The sequence below is a fragment of the Loxodonta africana genome, chromosome 17 (assembly GCF_030014295.1).
Source record: "Loxodonta africana isolate mLoxAfr1 chromosome 17, mLoxAfr1.hap2, whole genome shotgun sequence".
NCBI classification, from domain to species: Eukaryota; Metazoa; Chordata; class Mammalia; order Proboscidea; family Elephantidae; genus Loxodonta; species Loxodonta africana.
Window position 1 is genome coordinate 29,838,826 of NC_087358.1, and position 23,459 is coordinate 29,862,284.

Consider the following 23,459-nt stretch of genomic DNA (forward strand, 5'->3'; position numbering starts at 1 on the left):
GAGTAGAACTGCCCCCATAGGGTTTCCTGGGAGCGGCTGGTGGATTCGAATTGCTTACCTTTTGGTTAGCAGCCAGGCTCTTAACCACTGCACCACCAGGACTCCTGTGTATTTTTAAAGCCTGTGGTTTTAACCCCTAAGGTTACAGATCGCAAGTCATGGCCCTCCCAAGTGCCAACACCTCACCCTGAGAAGTGTGTCAGCTGTCAACAGGTACTGTTTATCTTTCTGCCCGGTGGAACCGGCTGCCAAGTTACAACAGACACTCTAGAGACACTCCTTCCTTTCTTTTCTCGGTTCCACTCCCTAAACTTTCTTTTCAGCCCAGACAGTCTCTTGGACAACCACCTAGCTCCAGCCCTCTCTGCTCCCAAACAAAAAATTCCCTAAAAGTAGCAGTCACTGCTGAGAGGGAGGCGGCGGACTCTCCTTTAGAAAAGAAGAGGCGGATGAACACAGCTGAGAGGCACAGCCGTTCGACCGCTTCTGCGCGCGCTCCCACGTGGGCGCGGCCCCGCTCCTGTCCTCCCCGCCCTCCGCGAGCGCGCCAGTGGCGAAGGCGCGCCCGCCCCACTCCGGCGGAGAGGCGCCGGGGAAAGCGCGCGGCCGCGAGTTACGGGCGCCATTTTGGACTCAGTGTCTGGACGGAAGCGCCGGGAAGCTACGCGGTGGCCGCAGCTCGCTGAGGGTGTCTCTTGCGGTGACAAGGGGTCCTGGGAGAAAAACGTAGGCGGCGTGAGGCTGAGAAGGAAGACTTCTCCCTGGGCAGCCAGAGCCGCGAAGGTGGAGCCGCGTTGGCGCTCGCTGCGGGACCAGCGCCTCGGATGCGGGCGGAGCGCGGGGGGCCGCGGCGACGGGAGCGCGAAGCCGGGGGCCTTGGGGGCCTCATGTGAGAGCCGCGGGACCAGCCGCCGCCGCCGTCCCCGGAGCCCGGGGTGGTGTGTGGGCGAAGCCGCCCACGGCAGCAGGTAACGGCGGATGGGCAGGACCGGAGCGCCGTAGCAAAGGCGGGTCAGTGGAGGGTCCACCGGCCATTTCTGGGCAGAGGAACGGGCCGAGGGGCGCGGGGTCCCTGACACGCGCGGACCGCCCCTCGGGAGGCCGGGCGGCGCCCAGACATTGGAGCCTGTTTGGGGGCGTTTCCCTCCGGTGCTGTCTTCAAAACATGTCAACAAGGCGTGGTGCGTGTGCGGCGGCCGCGTGCAGCCCGCCCCGCGACGCTGCCGCGCCCTGGGCTCGCCTCGGCTGTCGCCCGGCTTTACTACCCGCACCAGGGTTTGGTGACAGGCACCGTGGAGCTCGCTTTCTGCGGAGCTCTTCCCGGCGACGGCTACGCCGGGTTTGTAACTTGAGAAATTAGAAGTATTAAAACGTCAAAACAAACTGCCAGGGTAGAGCGCACGAGCTCTGTCCAATCCGTGGAGGTGGCGCAGGGCGGAGGGGAGGCGGCGACGCCCGCGCCGCGTAGCGGAGTGGAAAACTTGGTCAACTTGAGATGAGCAGCTTCGCGCCTACTTTTGGCGTGAGCAGCCTTTTTTAGGCTGGAGTTACAATGATCAGGCAGAGCAGCCCGCTAAATGATTGGTGTCAATCTCCCTGCCAGAAGTTGTCGTCCAATAATTAGAATCTTTTTTTGTAACTTGAATGTTAAGTAGTTTCTGCAATCGGTGAGATATTTCTAAAAATGCCACCAATTCCGAGGTATGTACGTATGACCATGAGACATTTTTCACCACGTTCTCCCTGCCATCCAATTCTGAGAGTTCAACTCTTACCACTCTTCTTTTCTTGTATTCCAGCTCAAGAAGGCATTTTGAAATTAGTCAAAGCAGAACATAAGTGGAAAGGAAATATGCCGAAACAGGCTCTTTTAGTTTTCCAGAGCTAAATACAAACGAACTTTTAAAATTATTACATGCCCAGGGTAGGTAAGGAGCTCTGGTGTTTCAGTAGTTATGCATGCCGCCGCTAACATCAGCCACACTCCTTGGAAACCCTATGGGGCAATTATGTTCTGTTGTATACCCAAAAACCCACTGCGGTCTAGTCGATTCCTACTCGTAGCAGTCTGTCGTTTAGGGTGGCTATAAGTCGGAATCAACTCGGTAACAGTGGGTCTGGTTTGGCTTAGTTTATGTACAAGGAGCCCTGGTGGTGCAATGGTTAAGTGTTTGGCTGCTCAGTTCCAGCCCTGTCCCAGTTGTGGGAGAAAGACCAGGCAATCTGCTTCCATAAAGATTACAGTCAAGAAAACCCTGTGGGGCAGTTCCCTGTGACATAGGGTTGTCGTATGTTTAAAATTGACTTGACAGCACCTAACAGTAGTTAGGAGCTTTGCTGCTAACCAAAAGGTTGGTTGTTTGAATCCACCAGCCACTCCATGGAAACCTTATGGGGTTGTCCTATGGGTTTGCTGTGAGTCAGAATCAACTCAATGGCACATAACAACAACAAACGTATGTAAAAGTGCCTGAAACGAGGGTGCACAGCCAGGGTTCTCTTCTGCTCTTCATCTGTTTGATGGTCAACTTGACTGCCCTTTCCAGAGTTACATGGAAATGTTGAGTTGGCTCAGTGACTTCCTGTGTTGGCTGCTATAGTTTTTCTTCATTAGTTTGCTTTTTGTCCCTTCATAGTCTCTCACCAAAAGCTGCAGTGGCCTAAATTGCGTTAATTATTCGGGACTTGGAAAAGTTGCAGTTGGAAATTAAATTGCCAAGGCTCTGCAGAGGCCTGGGTTTCATTGACGTTTATTTTCCAGCTCATCCGCTCCACGCCTCTTCAAATATAAAAGGTGTTTTAAGTAGGAGATAAATAAGTCCATTGACGTAAGTCATTTGCAGACTGGTGGATGTATAAATAGATATAATAAACTGCTTTTGAAAGCACTGTAAATTTTTGCATGAATAGATGAAGTCAACCTGGGAAAAACAACATTTAGAAATTTTATTATGGGTCCACTCCCTTCTCTTATTTTTATGCATGTGAAGATAATAACCAAAAAACCTGTTGCTGTCGAGTGGGTGCCAACTCGTAGTGACCCTATAGGATGGAGTAGAACTGCCTCGTACGGTTTCCAAGGAGCGGCTGGTGGGTTTGAACTGTGGGCTTTTTTTTTTTGGTTAGCAACCAAGCTCTTAACCACTGTACCACCAGGGCTCCCTGAAGATAATACAGAGAACGTTTTTATCTGCATTTGGCCTTATATTTGTAGATGCTCTTTTTTTGATAGGTTTATATACTAATGTACTAATAAATTATGACACTACGGTTCTATTACATGAAAATTTAGATATTTGTTCAGCTATTCATAAACTAATAAATGCTTAAAATATACTTTTGTGATCATATAATCTTTTTATATCTCAGCTGAGAGAAATACAATTATCCCAGTATTGCATACTTTTTAATATTTTTCAGGTTTTTATCCCCTTCTCAACTTGGAAAAGTATTAAAATATACGTTGTTTAGAACAGGGCTGTAATAGACAAAGTAAGTACTTGTTGTTAGGACCAGCAAAGTGTTAACAGAGAAAATTGTGTGAATAAGGCGGTTGTTTTATTTCTGTTTATATGTCTAAGGTAAAATGGATACAGGCAGTCCTGGGTTACTAGCATCCTGACTTAGGGACAACTCTTTAATGTTATATAAATTTGTCCTCACTTTGCAGTGATTGAACCAACCCCTAACTATAAACCAAAATCAAACCCACTGCCGTCGAGTCGATTCGGACTCATAGCGACCCTATAGGACGGAGTAGAACTGCCCGATAGAGTTTCTAAGGAGCGCCTGGCAGATACGAACCTCTGACCTTTTGGGTAGCAGCCATAGCTGTTAACCACTACGCTGCCCCCCTACTCAACAACATTGTTCTTCATGATCACCTTTGCTTGCTGCATGTGCAGCTTTTAAGTCATTGAAAAAGTTTCCAGCTCTTTCTTGCACTAAACCAAAACCAAACCTGTTGCCATCAAGTTGATTCCAGCTCATAGCAACCCTATAGGACAGAGTAAAGCTACCCCCGTGGAGTTTCCAAGGAGCGCCTGGTGGGTTCGAACTGCCGACCTTTCGGTAAAGTAAGGCTAAATAAGAACCATATGCCCCTGTTACTGACTTACAACTTCAGCTTAAGACACACTTAGGTCTCAGTCGTAATCAGGGGCTGTCTGTAATTTATTGTAAGGTAAAATTATATTCTAAGGTAAAATGAATATTTCCAATTTTAAGCTGGATAGTTTTGGTTTTAGAAGCCTTGCCTCCAGAAACAGGTGAACATTCTATAATTAGGAGTAGAAATCGTAAAGACTTATTCTATTTTGAATCTCTCTATCTCAAAATTCTAGGTAGTAAGAGGGGAAATTATAAGCCCTGGGTAGCAAACTCTTTGTTCTTTGACCCACATTTTATATGCTAAAATTAATCTCCAGGATAGTTAAAGCAGAAAAATGAGTCACAATGACAGTGATTTTTCAACCTTAGTGGGCCATTTTTACTAACAGATTTTTTTTTTTTTGTATTAAAGATTACATGGTAGATTTTCATATCTTTTCTCTAAATACGCTTCAAGATGTGTTCTTAGATTTACGTTTCAGTCTTCCATAAAACTACTCTCTTGCCATCACCTCTGTTATTGTTTTCTCTTTTCCTCTTGCTCTTCCCAGTAGGATATGAATCATTTTACTTCATTTATGTAGTTGGAAGTAGGAGCAACAAGGAATAGGTAGTTATTGCATATGTGCTAAGAAGACCTCCTGGGCTGATTTTCATGGTATGAAAGCCAGGTGTGTCTGTTATTCTGCCTCTGCTCTAGTCCCCAGTCTTCTTTCACAAGTTTTGCTAGCTACTAGATGGAGAAGAGAGCCCTGGTATTGTAGTGGTTAAGACCTAACCACTTTGGCTGCTAACCAGCATGCTGGGCAGTTCGAATCTACCAGCAACTCCTTGGAAAGTCTGTGGGGGCAGTTCTGCTCTGTCTTATAGGGTTGCTCTGAGTTGGAATCAACTCGATCACAACAGGTTTTTTGTTTAAGATGGAGAAGGAGCCCCAGTGACGCAGTGCTTGAGAGCTACAGCTGCTAACCGAAAGGTCGGCAGTTCAAATCCACCAGCTGCTCCTTGGAAACCCTATGGAGCAGTTTTACTCTGTCTTATAGGGTCGCTATGCTGTTGACTCAACAGCAACAGGTTTTTTTTAGATGGAGAAAGTCTGCACAGACCTGCTTGTTTACGGTCATGCTTATGCACATCCTTCTTTCCTCACAAGACTCTGAAATTCTCATACCCTGGTATGCCAAGAAAGGGGGTTGGAGCCACAAACATCGTTTTTGAGAGACTGTGACTCCAAGTCTAGGTCCAGACTATTACCTTGCCAGATCTGCTCTGTAGAGACAAAAGTATTGCAGGTTGTAATCTAAACGGGATACTGACGAGTGGTCTGCATTTACACCATTTGGTATAGGGTCGCTATGAGTTGGAGTCAACCAGACGGCAGTGGGTTTTAGTTTAGAACCTGCAGTACTTTCCAAGAAACAAATCAAAAGCTCTTCTTGTACAATTACAAGCGAATGCATTGACGTTGAAAGAAATGTGTAAAATATAGAAAAGAAAAAGCATATTGGCAAAAAAAAAATCACCTGTAATTCCACCACCTACTTCTACTGTAATAATTTGGTGAATACTTCCAGTGTGTGCTTCTCATACTGCATCTCTGTCCCTCTTCCTTCTTCCCTTTCACTCTTTTACACACACACACACACACACACACACACACACACTCTCTCTCTCTCTCTCTCATTCTCATTCTCCTCTCTCTCTTTTAAAACAAATATAGGCACACTCTTTGCCTTCTGCTTGGTAACCTCCATTTTTACTGCCCCATGCACATTAATGTCTTTAAATTTGAACTGCTTTTTTATACCTGAGCTCAACAGTCATTTCCTTTAAAAAACGCTAATACTATTTAATTGCTCACAGCAACCTTGCTGGTATCTCCATTTTACAAACCGAAGCACATCTAGGTCAAGTAATTTGCTCAAGACTGCATAGCCAGTGAGAGGTGGAGCTGGGATTCACACCCAGATAGCTTGGTTCTAGAGTCCATTATTTTTAAGTGTAACACAGTTTGTCATTAAAAAAAGGGGTGAAAGAAAAGAAAAACCATGTTTCAAAGAAAGAATGAAGGTAGTTAAGAATACATACAATAAAACGTGTCATTTGGAAGTACAGCTTGGGGAAAACGTTGCAATAGTAGGTGATGTGTTGGAAGAAATCACATTCCAGACCAGACACTGCGTAGGGATGAGCTTGCTTATTTTAAGCAGAGGTTAGAAATAATGACAGTAACATATCACAGGCTGTTGAGGATGGAAAGATCTGTGACTTCTTAATTCAGGTCCTCTGTGGAGATTGCTGGGACCCTGCTCAGCCTTGAATTCAGGAACTCAAACGGAGCAGGTATTCTGAGATGACTCTTAAGGAACCTTTAGAAGGTACCATTGCAAGTTCTTTTATGTTTCTTTTAGAGTTGACTACAGCTTTTGAAATACAAATTCTTGGTTTAGTTTCAAAATCACAAACTTTCCCCCCAGTAGAGTATAAATTGAAATGTTTAAAAACACCTTCCACAAATGTATAAAACCACAGTTAATCTCCATTAGCACTTTTCATTATAATTTGTTTTGATACTCCTGAATCATTGTCCAGTTCTTCTGCATGTTTGTGTTTGTATATATATTAAATATATATATATACATAAAACCCAAAAAAACCCCACTGCTATCAAGTCGACTCCAACTCAAAATGATCCTATAGGACAGAGTAGAACTGCCCCAGAGGGTTTCCAGGGAGGCTGGTGGATTCGATTCAAACTGCTGACCTTTTGGTTAGCAGCCGAACGCTTAACCACTGTGCTACCAGGGCTCAATATAGTAGATATACATATAGATACAAATATACATGTAGATATATACATTGATATGACAGAAGGAAGAATGATTTTGGATTTATTTCTATTCAAAAGTTAAGTAGAATGGAAAAAAAATACCTTTTTCTGACTAGGATGAAACGTGGAGGTGGAGATACTGACCAAAATTCATCAGAAGAAGGCACTGCAGAGAAATGCAAGAAACTCAGGACTACGAGTGAGCATTCTCAGGCTTGTGATTGGGGTAATCTCCTTCAGGACATTATTCTCCAAGTGTTTAAGTACTTGCCTCTTCTCGATCGGGCTCATGCCTCACAAGTTTGCCGCAACTGGAACCAGGTATTTCATATGCCTGACTTGTGGAGATGTTTTGAGTTTGAACTGAATCAGCCAGCTACATCTTATTTGAAAGCTACTCATCCAGAGCTGATCAAACAGATTATTAAAAGACATTCAAACCATCTACAGTATGTCAGCTTCAAGGTAATACTTTAAATCCTTCTTTTAAAAAACAAAGCATTTTCCCTGAAACTGTTGCCATGAGATAATCTTTGAATCTTAAACTGAAAATATCCCTTGAGGTCATCTTAAAAAACGAACATTAGTTTAGCTTAACTAGTAAAAAGGGCCTGCCTTGAGCATTATGCTTTTTTAAGAACTGTTTATATGGAATCAAATTGACACCAGCAACTGGAAAGATTAGATAGGAACCTTGGTGGGCAGTGAGTTTATGTTAATGAGGGAGGAGCAACTCAGAAAAGGAGAGAGAATCATTGCACAACTCAAAGAATGTAGTCATTGTCACTAAGTGGTACATGTAGAAACTTGAATTGGTGAATGTTTTGCTATGTATAGTCTCAACAACAACAAAATAAATTTAGAAAAGAAAATATTTTTTCATGGCTTTTGTGTCATAAACCAATACATCTTCTCATGTTTTTAAATTATTTGCCTTTTTAGGGAAAGTGCAAAGATTTAGAATTATCGTGTACCTTAATAAGCTGTCACAAATAATTGTTATATTTGATGAAGCCAACTTACTCCATTTTAACGTAATTATTAATAATTTTTAAGATAGCAGTAGTAGTTACTAGATAAGCATAAACATTGACCAAAGCTGTTAATTACTGAATTCTGAACAAGTTTGAGGAAAAGGAATATATAGTAAAGTAATTAAAAATTAGAAGATTGATTGAGTAAAACATAATTGCTGTTCCTATCTAATAGAGACTGAACGTTGTTTACCAAGAAACGAAACCCGTTGGCGTTGAGTTGATCTTGACTCATAGCGACCTATAGGACAGGGTAGAACTGCTCCATAGGGTTTCCGAGGAGCGGCTGGTGGATTTGAACTGCTTACCTTTTGGTTAGCAGCCAAGCTCTTAACCACTGCACCACCAGGGCTCCAAGTGTTGCTTAGTGAGGGCTTTATGATAGGGAATCAAAAACATTATGTAAAAGATTTGGATGAACATTATTTTAGAGATAAATAGAAATCGGTTTGTGGATGATTGTCAAAGAGAACTGTTTGTTTCTTACTGTTGGAAGAGATGTTGGGTGTCACGCAGTGATGATGGACAACATAGGTGAGATAAAGACATGGAATGGCTTTTTGAGATCCACAGAATAGTTGAAGAAATCACAGTGGTTTGTGTGCGTGTTAATATAGAAGCTTGTATGTTTTGTTTGGGGGTTGAACAGTGCCACTTGGGCATGTTTACTGAATCCTTAACTAGACACCAGATTGTCTATATCAAACAACTGACAATTATTTTTTAAACAATGTATTAATACCTGATTTACCTATGTGTAAGTGTTGTTAAACAGGCAGGTGAAACCTAGATAGAGCAGTGGTTCTTAACCCACAGATCCTTGCCATAAAAAAAACCCTGTTTTGGACTTCCCTCCAGAACGTCATTCCCTCATGGATGGAGATATGTGCTTATTCTTGATGTCCTCCATATGTGTTCGAGGAGGAGAAGAGACCTGGTCACGTAAATGGCTGGGTGTATTGCAGCCTTCTGCCCAGAAGAATGCACGGAGGCACTTAGGCCAAAGTGCCTAAGTGGGCTGCTGGGTTTAGCAAATAAAAATACAAGACATCTAGTTAAATTTGATTTTCAGATAAACAATAATATTATAGTATAGATATGTCCCATGCAATATTTGGCATATAAATAAAAAAAATATTTGGCATATACTTGACACTAAAAAATTATTTGCTGTTTATCTGAAATTCTAACTTAATTGGCTGTCTTGTATGTTGTCCGCAACCCTAACTGGTAGTGGGTACAGGGGAACAGTTGCAGAGGGATCCAGCAAAAATCCAGGAACTCCTTATCCCTCTCCCCCTAGTGAAAAAACTGAAGAGCCTTCTCTTTGGTTTCAGTCATCTTTGAATAGTCTAAGGGGATTATGATGGTATGTCCTATTTAAAAAAAAAAAAAAGTTTAATGCATTGACCTGATAGTTTTTGAAGCCTGATTCCATCCAGTAGATTGGTTTGATCAGTTTTATGCCCTGTGACATAATTCAGTTGTATCCTACTTTTATAACTGTCACAAAACCATTTGTCCTTTAAGTTTAAACATTAGGTGTCGCTTCTTTTGCTGAGGAAATAATTTCAGATGCACAAGAAGAGCCACATCACGGAGTTCTGGGCTCTCCCGATGATACTTATGTTCTAATTCGTTACTGACTATAGGCCAGAGAGGCTTCGGGTTATTAGTGTAGAACAGTGATTGTCAAACTGCATCAGAATCGCCTGTGGGTTTGTTAAGAGGACGGTTTCTGGGCCTCGCCCCCAGAATTTCTGATTCACATGGTTTGGGTTGGGCGTGAGAATTTGCGTTTTTGACAGATTCCCAGGTGATGTAGATGCTTCTGGTCCAGGGACCACACTTTGAGAAGTACTCGTGTAGAGAAACGTTACCAAAGGATATAAAACAGCTCTGAACCTGTAATATTAGTGCTAATTACTACATTAGTTTTACAACCAGCTCTTCAGAACATACTTGGATTAAAGTAATGTACATAGAACAATCTGGAAATAAATGATAGTGCTTTTTTTTTTTTACACTGTGGTAAGTATATATAAAACAAAACATTTGCCATTTCCACATTTTTTACATACACAGGTCAGTGACATTAACAATACTCATCATGTGCAACTATCACCACTGTCCATTTCTAAATTGCTTTTTAGCTATTCTGTTTTAAGATACTTTTTAGTCCAGGGGACAGTTTCCTTTTTTGAAGGCAGAGCTCTTTATATCCCTGAGTTTACCTGGGTTTTTTTTGCCTGTATTACCCTTTCCCGGGAAATTTCTATGAAAATTAGTGTGTGGGAGCAGCTACCTCTTCTGGTTGTTTGGATCATACTTTTCACACTTATTTCATCATCATACTTAACACTTACCTTTCCATCAATAACGTTAGTGATGAATCCCAGACAGAGTCACCTGAACATACTTAATCAGTTTCTAGTGCCTTGGAAACATGTATATTATAAACATTGTATTTACATATATTTGATTCATTATCAGGTATATAATTATTTTTCAAAGCCTGTAAATTCATTTACCCCATTAGGATATACAGTTTGGAATAAATGAACTTAAAAGCTAATTCTTTCAATATTAAATAATATATCCTATAACAGAAGCTAACAGTCTTGACAATTGCCTTTATAATTTTCCAAGGTTGAAGTTGTTTGTAAGGGTGAGTGACTGAAAGAATAAATATTGTTTAAATTGTACTGTAGTAAACTAGTAACAGTTTTTACTTTTGTAAAATTAAGATATGTGTATAGAAATCTAAATATATGCATGTAGTAAATGATGTTTTCTTTTCCAAGGTGGATAGCAGCAAAGAATCAGCTGAAGCAGCTTGTGATATATTATCGCAACTTGTAAATTGCTCTTTAAAAACACTTGGGCTTATTTCAACTGCTCGGCCAAGTTTTATGGATTTACCAAAGGTATCTGCTGGCTTTGTTTTGTTACTGAGAAATCCAAGTGAAACCCAAATCATTTCTTGTATTGACAACGGGAGTGAAGAAAAGCAGTATGTATAATGGAAAGCCAGAACGTTAAGAAATGTTGCTAGTTGTTGTCAAGTTGATTCGAACTCATGGCAACCCCACGTATGCAGAGAACATCTGTTCCATAGGGTTTTCAAAGCTGTGACCATCTGGAAGCGGATCGCCAGGCCTGTCTCCTGAGTTACCTCCAAGTGGGTTTGAACTGCCAACCTTTTGGCTAGTAGTCAAGTGCTTACCCATTCCCACTACCTAGGGCACCCACGTTAAGAAATACGACTTCAAAGGCCTGTCTTTTTTTCACCACCTGTGCTTTTTCATTAGTGAGGTTAAACAGTGAATGAATTTACACTGTAGACACTGTATTTACATGCAGTGTAAGAACATTTGAAGAACATTCTAAATTTTAGATTTGTATCCCTATTTTAGGAGCCCTGGTGGCACGGTGGTTAAGTGCGTGGCTGCTAGCCGAATGGTCAGCAGTTTGAGTCCACCAGCTGCTCCTCAGAAACCCTATGGGGCAGTTCTACTCTGACCTGTAGGGTCGCTCTGAGTCAGAATCAACTTTATGGCAATGGGTTTTTTAATCCCTATTCTAAGGAGCCCTGGTGGCGCCATGGCTAAATGATTTATAAAATCCAGTGATCCTTTATCAAATATATAATTATATATGTTTATATGTGATTTGACTCTTACTTTCTTCATTGCTAAGGTTAAAGGGTGAATGAATTTATAGAGGATTCTGTGAGAAATGCTAAAAGAAACTAATAAGTAAAGCTGTGAAACAAGCATATTAAAAGGGAGACACATACATATATGCTCCTTTTTGGATATTCAGAGCAGGCTGGTGAAATCAGAATCAAAGTAGAGAGTACCAGTGTGGGAGCAAGTATAGCTTGCTTATAAAAACTTCTGATTAATGCTCTGTAAAGATTTATTCTTGAGCAAAAGTAGTATCAGTACAGTTGGATTAATGTACAAATTTTATTTAATGAAAACAGATTTTTGTGACAACATAACAATTTGTATTCAGGTACATGGGCTAACACGATTCTGCACACAATTAGGGATAATTTCTCTCCATAGTAACTATTCTATTAAAGTAGAAAAATAAGGGTTCATTTTCAGAAGGCAACTGACAGTGAAAGGCCCATGAGTATGTTAGGTAATGTTCAATAGGTTAGTATTTACCAATGATTTGAAAGCTTTTTTCAGAGTAAATCACAAACTGAAACACTGGTACTCTCTTAAACATCTATCAGTTTATTTACTAGAACGATTCAGGAAGGAGTACTACTAAATTGAGTGGACATTTTAACCCAGGTGGTTGTTCAATTGCAATATCAGTAACGAATGTATCACCAGTTGATTTCAAAGTCTTAGTAAAATTTCAGTTATACATACATTTTGAGATCAGATGTTTTCTTTATGTAAAATATGGGAAATGGGTAAGAGTCTCTGTTCATTCCTTCATTTTTAAATTTAAAATACATGAGTTAGATCACTGGTTCTCAAACTTAGTGTACATAAAAATCATCTGAAGAACTTTCTAAATTTTGGATTCCTGTGGTTTAGTGGGAAACCCTGGTGGTGTAGTGGTTAAGTGCTACGGCTGCGAAGCAAAGGGTCAGCAGTTTGAATCTACCAGGTGCTCCTTGGAAACTCTATGGTGCAGTTCTACTCTGTCCTGTAGGGTCACTGTGAGTTGGAATTGACTTGACGGCAACAGGTTTGGTTTTTATATCTGTTCTAAGGAGCCTTGGTGGCTCAGTGGTTAAAGCAATTGACTGTTAACTGAAAGGTATGCAGTTTGAAACTACCAGCGGCTCTGCAGGAGAAAGGTGTGGCAGTCTGCTTCTGCAGAGATTTACAGCCTTGGAAACCCTGTGGGGTGGCTTTGAGTTGGAACTGACTCAGCAGCAGTGGGTTTGGTATTTATCCCTATTCTAAATTAGGAATGAGGCCTGGTAGTACCTTGTCATCCTTCCAGTAGTCCAGGTGGTTCTGATTAAGATGATTCAGGATCTCTGAGAAACACTGAGTTATGTAGTTACTAGCACCTTGTTTACAAGCTGTATATGGGAGGTGAAATGTTTTGAATTGATTTTCTATGTACCTATCAATAGTTTACAAACATACACATGCACACATATATAGTATATGCATAATATACTATAGTGAAAGGTATATTGACTATAATCTCCTTTTTTTCTTATTTCTCAGGGTTGTCATTGTGTGTATCTAGTACTGGTACTGTACTTGTAATAGTTTTGTATTTGGGAACTATTGATGGAGGTAGGACCTCTTCCTTCCTTATTAAAGGGGCCTAGGATATTTATACTCCCCCTGCCCCACTTTATGGCTTTTATAGAAGATTGAAAGACGGTGTTGCTGTATCTTAGAAATCCTAAGAAAACTGAAGAGGATGGAAAAAAGATGTAATTGAGGGGGAAATGGGAAAAAGAAGGCAGTGATGTGATCATGAACCTAGTGAAGAAATGTGATTATACAGGATTATAATTGTATTTGACATGAAGATATTAGAAGAAATATTAAAATTTTAGTATTTAACCAGTTATTTCATCACAGTAGGGAAAAAGGAAGTCAGGGAATGTGGCCAAGAAGAAAACGTTTCATTACATTGTCTTTCCTGGCTATTAGCCTGTCTGCCTTCACCCCTTTCCACTGCTGTAGACAATTTGTAAAGCTAAGTAGGTGAGATACAGTGATGTGAAGTGCCTGAGAGGCCTTCTTATCCTGGGTGCCAGGATTCCTTTTTATTTACCTGTGATTGCTGTGATGTAGGGACATTCATTTTGAGGCTTTTTCCTCCGTCGAGTAAAAAGGCTCTACTTTTTTTTTAGCTACCTTTTTAAAATACTCCCAACAGATAAAGGGATGAGACTCCCCAAAAAGTTCTAAGTCATTAGGGTTCAGATGAACCATATCTGGAATTAATATGGAAAGCCCTCAGTTGTCATTTTTCAATGTTTTAATGTTTTCCTTTTCAGTCTCACTTTATCTCTGCGCTGACGGTTGTGTTTGTAAACTCCAAATCCCTGTCCTCACTTAAGATAGACGATACCCCGGTAGATGATCCATCCCTCAAAGTACTGGTTGCCAACAACAGTGATACACTCAAGCTGCTAAAAATGAGCAGCTGTCCTCATGTCTCTCCAGCAGGTATGTTGTGTTTTTTTTTGCCAGATACTTACACATTTTAATAAAATTAAGAAAAGCTATTGTTAACCTTGAGGGGAATTAATATTGTTTCTTCTCTTGTTCATAAAAGCATTTTTAATATAATACAAGAGCATAAATTCCATAGTATTCCTATTTTAGACACTTTCCGCTTATATTCTTAGTTGGCATTTGTCTTCGTTATCTAGTGCTGCTATAACAGGAATACCACAAGTGGATGGCTTTAACAAACAGAAATTTATTCTCTCACAGCTGAGGAGGCTAGAAGTCCGAATCCAGGGCATCAGCTCCAGGGGTAGGCTTTCTCTCTGTCGGCTCTGGGGGAAGGTCCTTTTCATCAGTCTTCTCCTGGAATAGGAGCTTCTCAGCACAGGAACCCCAGGTCCAAAGGACGTGCTTCGCTCCTAGCACTTCTTTCTTGGTGGTATGAGGCCCCTCTCTTCTCTGCTCAGTTCTTTTATATCTCAAGAGAGATTTAATTAACATCCAACCTGTAGATTGGGTCCTGCCTCATTAACATAACTGCCTCTAATCCTGCCTTATTAACGCCATAGAGATAAGGTTTACAACACATAGGAAAATCACATCAGATGGCAAAATGGTGGACAGCCACACAATAACTGGGAATCATGGCCTAGCCAAGTTGACACACATTATTGGGGGACACAGTTCAATCCTTAACAACAATCTGTGTTCAAATATGTGCTAAAAAATGAATTAAAAAGAGAGAGAAAAGAACAATATGAGATCTGCCTGAGGTATCCCCTTAGGTTTTCTGTAATTTTAGTTGAGCTAACAGGGATAGGTCTTTAGGCAAAGCATTTTTCTGACTATATAGAGGGAGAAGAATTGTACTTGCTGCCTTATGTCATAGTCATCCAGTACTCCTATAACAGAAATACCACAAGTGGATGGCTTTAACAAAGAGAAGTTTGTTTTCTTACAGTCTAGTAGGTTACAAGTCCAAATTCAGGGCATCAGCTCCGGGGGAAGGCATTCTCTCTCTGTCTGCTCTGGGGGAAGGTCCTTGTCCTCAATCTTCCCCTGGTCGAGAAGCTTCTCAGACTCAGAGAGCCCATGTCCAAAGAACACGCTCTGCTCCTGGTGCTGCTTTCTTGGATGTACGAGGTCCCCATCTCTCTGCTTGCTTCCCTTTTATCTCTTGAGAGATAAAAGATGGGGCAGGCTACACCCCAGGGAAATGCCCTTTACCTTGGAATCAGGGAAGTGACCTAAGGGTGGTGTTACAACCCTACCCCTAATGCACTCAACATAAAACCACAAGTACAGAATGGAGGACAACCACACATAGCCTGACCAAGTTGATACACACATTTTTGGGAGGACATAATTCAATCCAAGACACCTTACATCTTGCAAGATAATGCTTTTTCCAAATAGAATTTGGGAGCAAGAGCCCATCAAATGAGGGGATAGCATTATAAAAGACCTTTCCCACTTCTCTAGTACAGAATTTTCTAAGGGTTACTATATTATTCAGTTTGAGAAAGTAAGCCTGCACTTCATATTACTCTCTTCTGCTTCCCTCCTGACTCACCCTCCCATTGTTGACATCCCTCTCAATCCGTGTCTTTATTATCTGGGTAACCTGTACTTTAAGAGACAATGTTAAATCCTTAATATCTTTACAAAACACTGCCCACTTTCTTGCCATAACTAAAGGCTGACTTTACCCCAAGGAAGCAAGTCCCTCTTGGATGAAGATTACGTGCTCACTCTACCACATCTCCCATAAGGAAGGACTTGAAGATGGGAATGGCAGTGTTTTCCTACTCCCATCTACCACTTCTGGATTATCACTGATGGTATTATAAAATAGAAACAAGAAGAATGGGCTTTGGCAATTATTCCTGTGTGACCATGATCTAATATATTGGTTTGCTATGAGAGTAAGGTCCCCTGTATCCTGACCTCCACCTGCCTCGTTAATCTTGTTTGCCACTCACATGCAGTTTTCACTGGAGCTCTGTGGAACTCTGGCTGTTCTTTGACTGCACCTCTCTGTGTCATCAGTACCTTATACCCTGCCCCCCCCCCCGCCCCCGCCCCTTTCCCTCACTTTCTCATCTAGCTAACTCTAGCCCTGTCTTCAGAATTCATCTTAGGTGTTACCTGTTCGGATCTGCACTCCTCCTTTCTGGTTTAGGTGCCCCACCCATGTGTTTCCATAGCACTCTGAACCTCATGTGCAGCGCTTACCACACTGTCTGAGAGCCTTTGGGTTTCTGGTTTCCTGTGACACTGTGAGCTCCTTGCTCTCCTTATCCTAGTGTATCACTTGTCCATTTACTTTTATTTAGTGGACATCAATCTGGAAGTACAGTATAAGCTTTCTTGGTGCTGCCTGGTGGGCTTTGGACTAGGTGTTCAGAAAGAAAAAGAGCACATGCCATACTTTTTAATTGAAGAGTATAACCACGGAAGATTTTAAATGAAAGGTTAATACATTTGCATATTTTCTTTATATCCGTATTTTGCATATATGCCGTTCCGCTAAGTTGTAATTATGGCCTGTTTTCTACTTTCTTCACTGAATACTTATCAAACTTTTTTCTCATTACATATAGTTGTTATAATTCATTACTGGCCCTTTAGGGTACCATTTGACACTGGTGACTGCTCCCTCTTTGATACCATATTCCAGATTTTCCTCCTTCCTCTCTGTTTCTATTCTATGCTTGTTGCTGTTTTTAATCCCTTAAATGTTGGTGCTTCACTGTGTTCTCTATTGGGTTCATTTTTGTTTTATTCCCAAATCTGGGCAATCTCATCATCTTCTATGACTTCAGTTACATTCTATATGCTAATACCTGTTACTTTTGGTGTCTCCAGCCCAGATCTTTCTCTGGGACTCTGGAATTATGTGTTGAACTGTCCATGGCACAGAGACCTTTAGATGTCTCCCTGGCACTTAAGACTGGTGAACTCCTCTTTCTAAATCTCTTGCTTTTCCCTTTTTATGATCTCAGTGAAGGGCACCATTCATCTCATTGTCAGGGACCTGACAGACCTCCTTGACTCTGTTTACCTTTGCTCTCTACATCCACTTAGTCACCAAGGTTTGGCAACTCCGTCAGCAAAACGTGTCTTGGATGTCTACCCTTGTCTGTGTCCAGTCCACCGTAATCTTTGTGCAGCACCCTCCTAACTGACCTCCTAACCTGTAGCTTTGCTCCTCTTGAATCTGATTTCCATGCTGCAGCCATGAAAATAAAATCTTCCTAAAATACAAATAACAATCTTTTTTCTCTCCACTTACCTTTAAAACTTCTCGCTAAAGTTTGGATAAAAGTCCAAACTCCTTACTTTGGCTTACAAAGTCCCGGATGATCTGGCCCTTGCCTGTTTGTTGGGGATCCTCTTTTGATACTCTTTACCTTACATACTGCGTTCTTGCCATATTGAGCTTCCTTCAGTTCTTGGAATGCTCATTTTCTCTTCCCAGTTTGGTTATCCAGGAAATACTATTCTCTTTGCTCTTCCATTCTTCCTTTGCCCCAGCTTAAGGCTTCTTATTCTTTGAGTCTCACTTTGTTAGCTCTTCTGGAAAGTCTTCCCCGAATACCTTGTTAAGTGCTTCTGGTGCACCCTTGTTTGTTTATCTGCCACCTCCTGTTAGGGTAGGCATGTCTTGTTTCTCTTGTTCCTAGCAGCAGTTCTTGACGTGTAAGACAATTATCAACCGAACGAATGAACGTTTAGTTACTTAGAATTCTGTCTTGTTGAGAAACCAATATTTGCATTGTAGTTCTTTTAAGGTCGGATGCTTGTTCCCAGTTTTTTGCTGTGATAAAAAGCAAATTTATTTTGGCACATAGAGTTGTTGGTTTCTATTCATTTCTTCCTGAGGACATATTCTTAAGAAGAAGTACTAGGTCAAAGGATCTGAATCTTTTTTATGCCATATTTTTTTTCAAATGAGTTATATGAATTTATAATACCATGAACAGTGGATTTTTATACCAATTTTTTGACAGCTTTATTGAGACACAATTCACATACCATACAATTCACTCTTTTAAAGTGTATAGTTGATTGGCTTTTAATACATTGGCAAAGTTGTTCATCCATCACCACAGTCAACTTTAGAACATTTTCATTACCCCAAAAAGAAATCCTGTATCCCTTACCTGTCACTCCTTCAGTCCCTGTTTCCTTTGCCCACCCCCCCAGCTCTAGGCAACCACTCATCTACTCTCTTACAGATTTGCCTGTTCTGGACATTTCATATCAATGGAGTCATACCATATGTACTCCTTTGTGAATGGCCTCTTTCACTTAGCATGGTCTTTTCAAGGTTCATCCATGTTGTGGTATGTACCAGTACTTTTTTATGGATGAATAATATTCCATTGTATGGAAAGGACCACATTTATCTATCATGTAATGGACATTTGGGTTGTTTCCACTTTTTGGCTGTTATGAATAATGCTGCTGTGAACATTCCTGTACAGGTTTCTGTGTGGACATATGGTTTCATTTCTCTTGGGTATATATCTAGGAGTGGAGTTGCTGGACCATATGGTAACTATATTTAACCTTTTGAGGAACTGCCAGACTGTTTCCCAAATCGGCCTCACTGTTTTATATTTCCACTAGCAGTGTATGATGGTTCCAGTTTCTCCATATCCTTGCCAATTCTCGTTATCTGTCTTTTGGGTTACAGCTATCCTAATTTTTTTCTTTTTTAGTAGGTATGAAGTGGTATCCCGTGGTTTTGATTTGCATTTCCCAGAGAACTAATGATGTTGAACATATTTTCATAGGCTTATTGGCATTTGTACATCTTCTTTGGAGAAATGTCTATTCAGGTCCTTTGCTCATTTTTAATTGTTTGTCTTTTCATTTTTGGGTTGTAATAGTTAGCCAGTTTTATCTTTGTCACTACGTTGTGTTAAATATCTAAAACACTTGTAACTACATATTAGCTTTGTGTTGATGTGTAACTAGTTACCACAAGTAGCAGCTTAAACTGCCATCCGTTTATTAAAAACTTCAGAATCTCCACAATTCTATAGAACTATAAAACTGTAGATCAGTAGGCATGGCTAAGCTGGCTTCTCTGCTTAGGGTCGTAAAGACAAAAATCAAGATTGCAGCCAAACTGAGCTCTCATCTAGGGAATATTTCACTTGAAGTTTCATTCAGGTTGTTGGCCAGATTTAGTTCCTTGGGGTTGTAGGACTGACATCCTCATTTCCTTGCTGGGCCATTTTCTGCTCCTAAAGGCTGCCTACATTTCCTTTTTATGCAGCCCCCTCCATCTTCAAACCAACAGTGGCATGTTGACTCCCACTTGTGCTTTGAATCTCTCGGACTTGCTCCTCTTCAACCAGCTAGGGACACTTCTTATTTTTAAACGGGCTCATATGATTAGATCAGGGCTGCCCAGATAATCTTCCTATCTTAAGGCCACCTGTGCCATATAACGTAATGTAATCATGAGCATGATACCACATTCACGGGTTCCTTGAATCTTGAGGGTCATTTTTAGACTTAAGCCTATCACAGTTACTTTAGTAGTTATTAAATGATATCTCAGAGTTGCTTTTATTTGCACCTTTGATTACCATTTCCCATATGTTTGTTTCCTTTTTATATTAGGCTTTTTGAGATTGCAAAGATCGGAGATATGTACAGATTATTTTGGATAGTGAAGATTTATTTTTAAAGTACACACATGCCTTATGGAGAACAGAAACTTTGCAGTGGTTGAATAGGGAATCATGGATGCCCATTACAGGCAGCTCTGTTATTGGGATTCAGTTTCTCTCTTCTCTGATTCTGTTGCCTTTCTTCTCCCTGTACTGCGTATTGGGGGCCTCTAACTGTCTTGTTGTCACGTGTTTTTCAGCAATACCTAATTGCATGAACTTCATCACTTAACCTGTGTTTGAATTCCAGCTTTGCTACCTTTAGCTAGCTGTCTCAACTTCAAAATAGAAATAATACTTTTCTGAACTTTTTAAAAATATTTGTAGAATAGTATGTCCAGTACCTGACATATCATAATTGTACAGTAAATGTTGTGTGCCATTGAGTCGATCCTGACTCAGTGACCCTGTATGACAGAGTAGAACTGCCCCATAGGGTTTCTTAGGCTATAATCTTTACATGAGATCACCAAGTCTTTTCTTCTGCAGAGCTGCTGGTGTGTTCAAGCCACCAACTTTTTGGATAGCAGCCAAGTGCTTAACTATTGCATCACATTGTACAGTAAATAAGAGATGATAGTATGATGTGTCTTTATTATTCCTATCCCTGCTTTTAAACACCACAAGAAAGAAATGGATTGAATGAGGCATTTATCAGGTAGTGAAGAGTGTCTTTTTGGGCAGAGTTGCTTATACTAGGCCACTTCAGAGATCAGATAGTGACCTTTGATAAAATCAGTTACGGCTACATATTATGCATTTATGAAGCACGGTAGTCTAAGTGTGGGAAACCATTTAAGGAACTGCTTTCCAGATGTGATAGAGCTTCAGAGTCATGATGTATATTTCTGCTAATGTGAACTGGGTGGTTTATCTTTGACTCACTGATCCAGGGGCATCATGGTAATTTTTGTAGGAATTCGATGAGCTTATTATATACTGTTAATAGTTAAAATTTTTGTTGCCTATTTGATGACAATCTTTTTATTTGGTTCTTTTTATTTTACAAGTGTTTTATTTATATAAATCTTAGTTTTATGTGGTGATGCCTTACCTTGTTTCTTTTTATTAGGATTGGATTTGGATTTCTAAAAGTGTCCTTTGACCCCTGTTGCAGTGATGATATCATTTTTCTTGCTTAACCTCTAAGTTCAGTGGTATGAATCAGTTTGTTTTAAGATACGGCACTGTCCTTGCCTTACTGGGATAAACCATAGCCATGGTTATTAGACATGGTTATTTATATTAGTAATCGATTTTTCTGAGTTGATAAGTAATCTGTATTTGTTTTTAAGGTATTGATTTAGAATTGGTTTCATTACTAAAACTAGTAATACATTTTGAAGTGTTTGTGATTTACCTTCTGTTAATCCAACTTTGCAACTAAATTTTAAATAGTATAACTTTGTGGTAAGGGAAACATGGTAAAATTTTATTGAGTTTTTTGAACAGATGATGACATTTTACAAAAACTTTCAAATAAGCAGGTTTTTTTTTCTTCCAAGGTATCCTCTGTGTGGCTGATCAGTGTCACGGCTTACGCGAACTGGCCCTGAACTACCACTTACTGAGCGATGAGTTGCTGCTTGCTTTGTCTTCTGAAAAACATGTTCGGTTAGAACATTTGCGCATTGATGTAGTCAGTGAGAATCCTGGACAGATACACTTCCATACTATTCAGAAGAGCAGCTGGGATGCTTTCATCAGACATTCACCCAAAGTGAACTTAGTGATGTATTTTTTTTTATACGAAGAGGAATTTGACCCGTTCTTTCGTTATGAAATACCTGCCACCCATCTTTACTTTGGGAGATCAGTAAGCAAAGATGTGCTTGGCCGTGTGGGATTGACATGCCCTAGACTAGTTGAACTAGTAGTATGTGCTAATGGATTACGGCCGCTTGATGAAGAGTTAATTCGCATTGCAGAACGTTGCAAAAATTTATCAGCTATTGGACTAGGGGAGTGTGAAGTCTCATGCAGTGCATTTGTTGAGTTTGTGAAAATGTGTGGTGGCCGCCTGTCTCAGTTATCTATTATGGAAGAAGTATTAATTCCTGACCAGAAATACAGTTTGGAGCAGATTCATTGGGAAGTGTCCAAGTATCTTGGTAGGGTGTGGTTTCCAGACATGATGCCCACTTGGTAGAGACCGCATGATCTAAGGCATGATGAACAGCACCTTAACTTTAAGCATATTGTATTATAATAAAAGCTTATTTACTGTAGTTCTGATGTAATTCTATTTTGTGGCACAGAAATTTGATACTTGGATTGAGTATATATGGATTGTTTATGGGAAGACCCATAGACCAGTTTTGGTGAGAAAAGTCCATATTTAGCCTAATAGCAATCAAATCTCAGAAAATTAAAGTTGTTCAGGTGTGAAAGCAATGACAAAAAGACTAGGCATTTTGAAGTCTGGAGAAAACAAAACCTATATATTAAAATATCCAAGAAGTGAGTACGAATAGGTTTTCCAAAATGTCGTGTTCTCTATGCATTTTTTAAAATGTAAACTTGACATTTTAGGGTCTTCAGTTATACATACACCTGTTATAAGGTGTTTAATATAGCTCAGGAAACTGAGCATTTTGTGAGAAAAATGTAAGATAATTATAGCTAATGAAAAAGATTGGTTGAATGTTCTCAAATGTTACAAAGCTGTTACAAGGAAAAAGAGGTACATATAAGTAATTGAAACACTGAGAAACTGATCAATGTCATGAAGTGGTTATTGTATGATGATAGTATACAGAGCCAAAATCAAATTAAAAGAAAATAAACACACTAGAAAGGGGGCAGTTTAGCTTTGTATAAACCTTTAGGTTTGCTCATAATCCTCTAAACCATATAAATTCTTTCTGTGCTATATTACCATGTATGTGGCAGTTGAGGCATTTGTATTTAAAGTAAGGAATGCTTTATCACTCTCCCTGATTTTATCTTTGTTTAAATGATGCTTTGAAGTCATTACACAACCATTGCAATGAAAAGCTTATCTATTTAAAAAAAGCCAAATTGAAATAAACGAAGTGTTTATAAATTGTTTCTAAGAAAGAATATTTGTCTCCAGTGAATTTTAGTGATGGCTCATTTTTCTATTTTTGAATTATATAAGTAGAATTTTTAAGAAATCATAAAAGGAACATCAGTGTACAGCTCAACATAAATGAGTAAATTTAAGAGGAGATTTAAATTCATAATAGTATTTTTGAGTAAATATTGCTCAGTGGACTGGAAATTTTTAATAGAACAATGTCTCAAGTTTTGTGATTAATTTGGTTAAACTGTTAAGTTAGGTAGCATTTTATATTTCATATGAATAAAAGATAATCCATGCGTTGTAGAGTCTGTAAAAATACTGAGTTTGGGGCTACATTTAGTTTTTTTAGATACTATGTAAGCTTTGATTCTGGGCAGTAGTACAAGTAGATTCTGAATTACCCTCCCAAGGGAAATGAGAAGTGATTTATCCCAGTGGAATATACTCATACTTGCAATGGCTCTCTTCAGTAGTGTAACTTCCAGAATGCATCTTGGCAGTTATGAAAGCCAGCAGTCTTACATCCTTAAAAGCAATTATTGTAGTATTTTCCTCTTAGTAAATAGTAAAAAGCTT

General features: G+C 40.0%; 1 protein-coding gene across 2 annotated transcripts; it reads left to right on the forward strand.

Annotated features, from left to right (window-relative positions):
• The first annotated feature begins 596 nt into the window (after positions 1–596).
• Positions 597–23,398, forward strand: FBXL3 (F-box and leucine rich repeat protein 3). Of its 2 annotated transcripts, XM_064270022.1 has the most exons (5): positions 597–968; positions 7,057–7,405; positions 10,779–10,901; positions 13,973–14,144; positions 21,343–23,398. In XM_064270022.1, the coding sequence occupies exons 2-5, from the start codon at positions 7,058–7,060 to the stop codon at positions 21,984–21,986; spliced, it is 1,287 nt and encodes a 428-aa protein (XP_064126092.1). In that variant the 5' UTR covers positions 597–968; position 7,057; the 3' UTR covers positions 21,987–23,398. The 2 variants fall into 2 exon arrangements, with proteins under 2 accessions (XP_064126092.1, XP_064126091.1); XM_064270021.1 differs by lacking the exon at positions 10,779–10,901 and having other exon boundaries at positions 861–968.
• Positions 23,399–23,459: the final 61 nt, after the last annotated feature.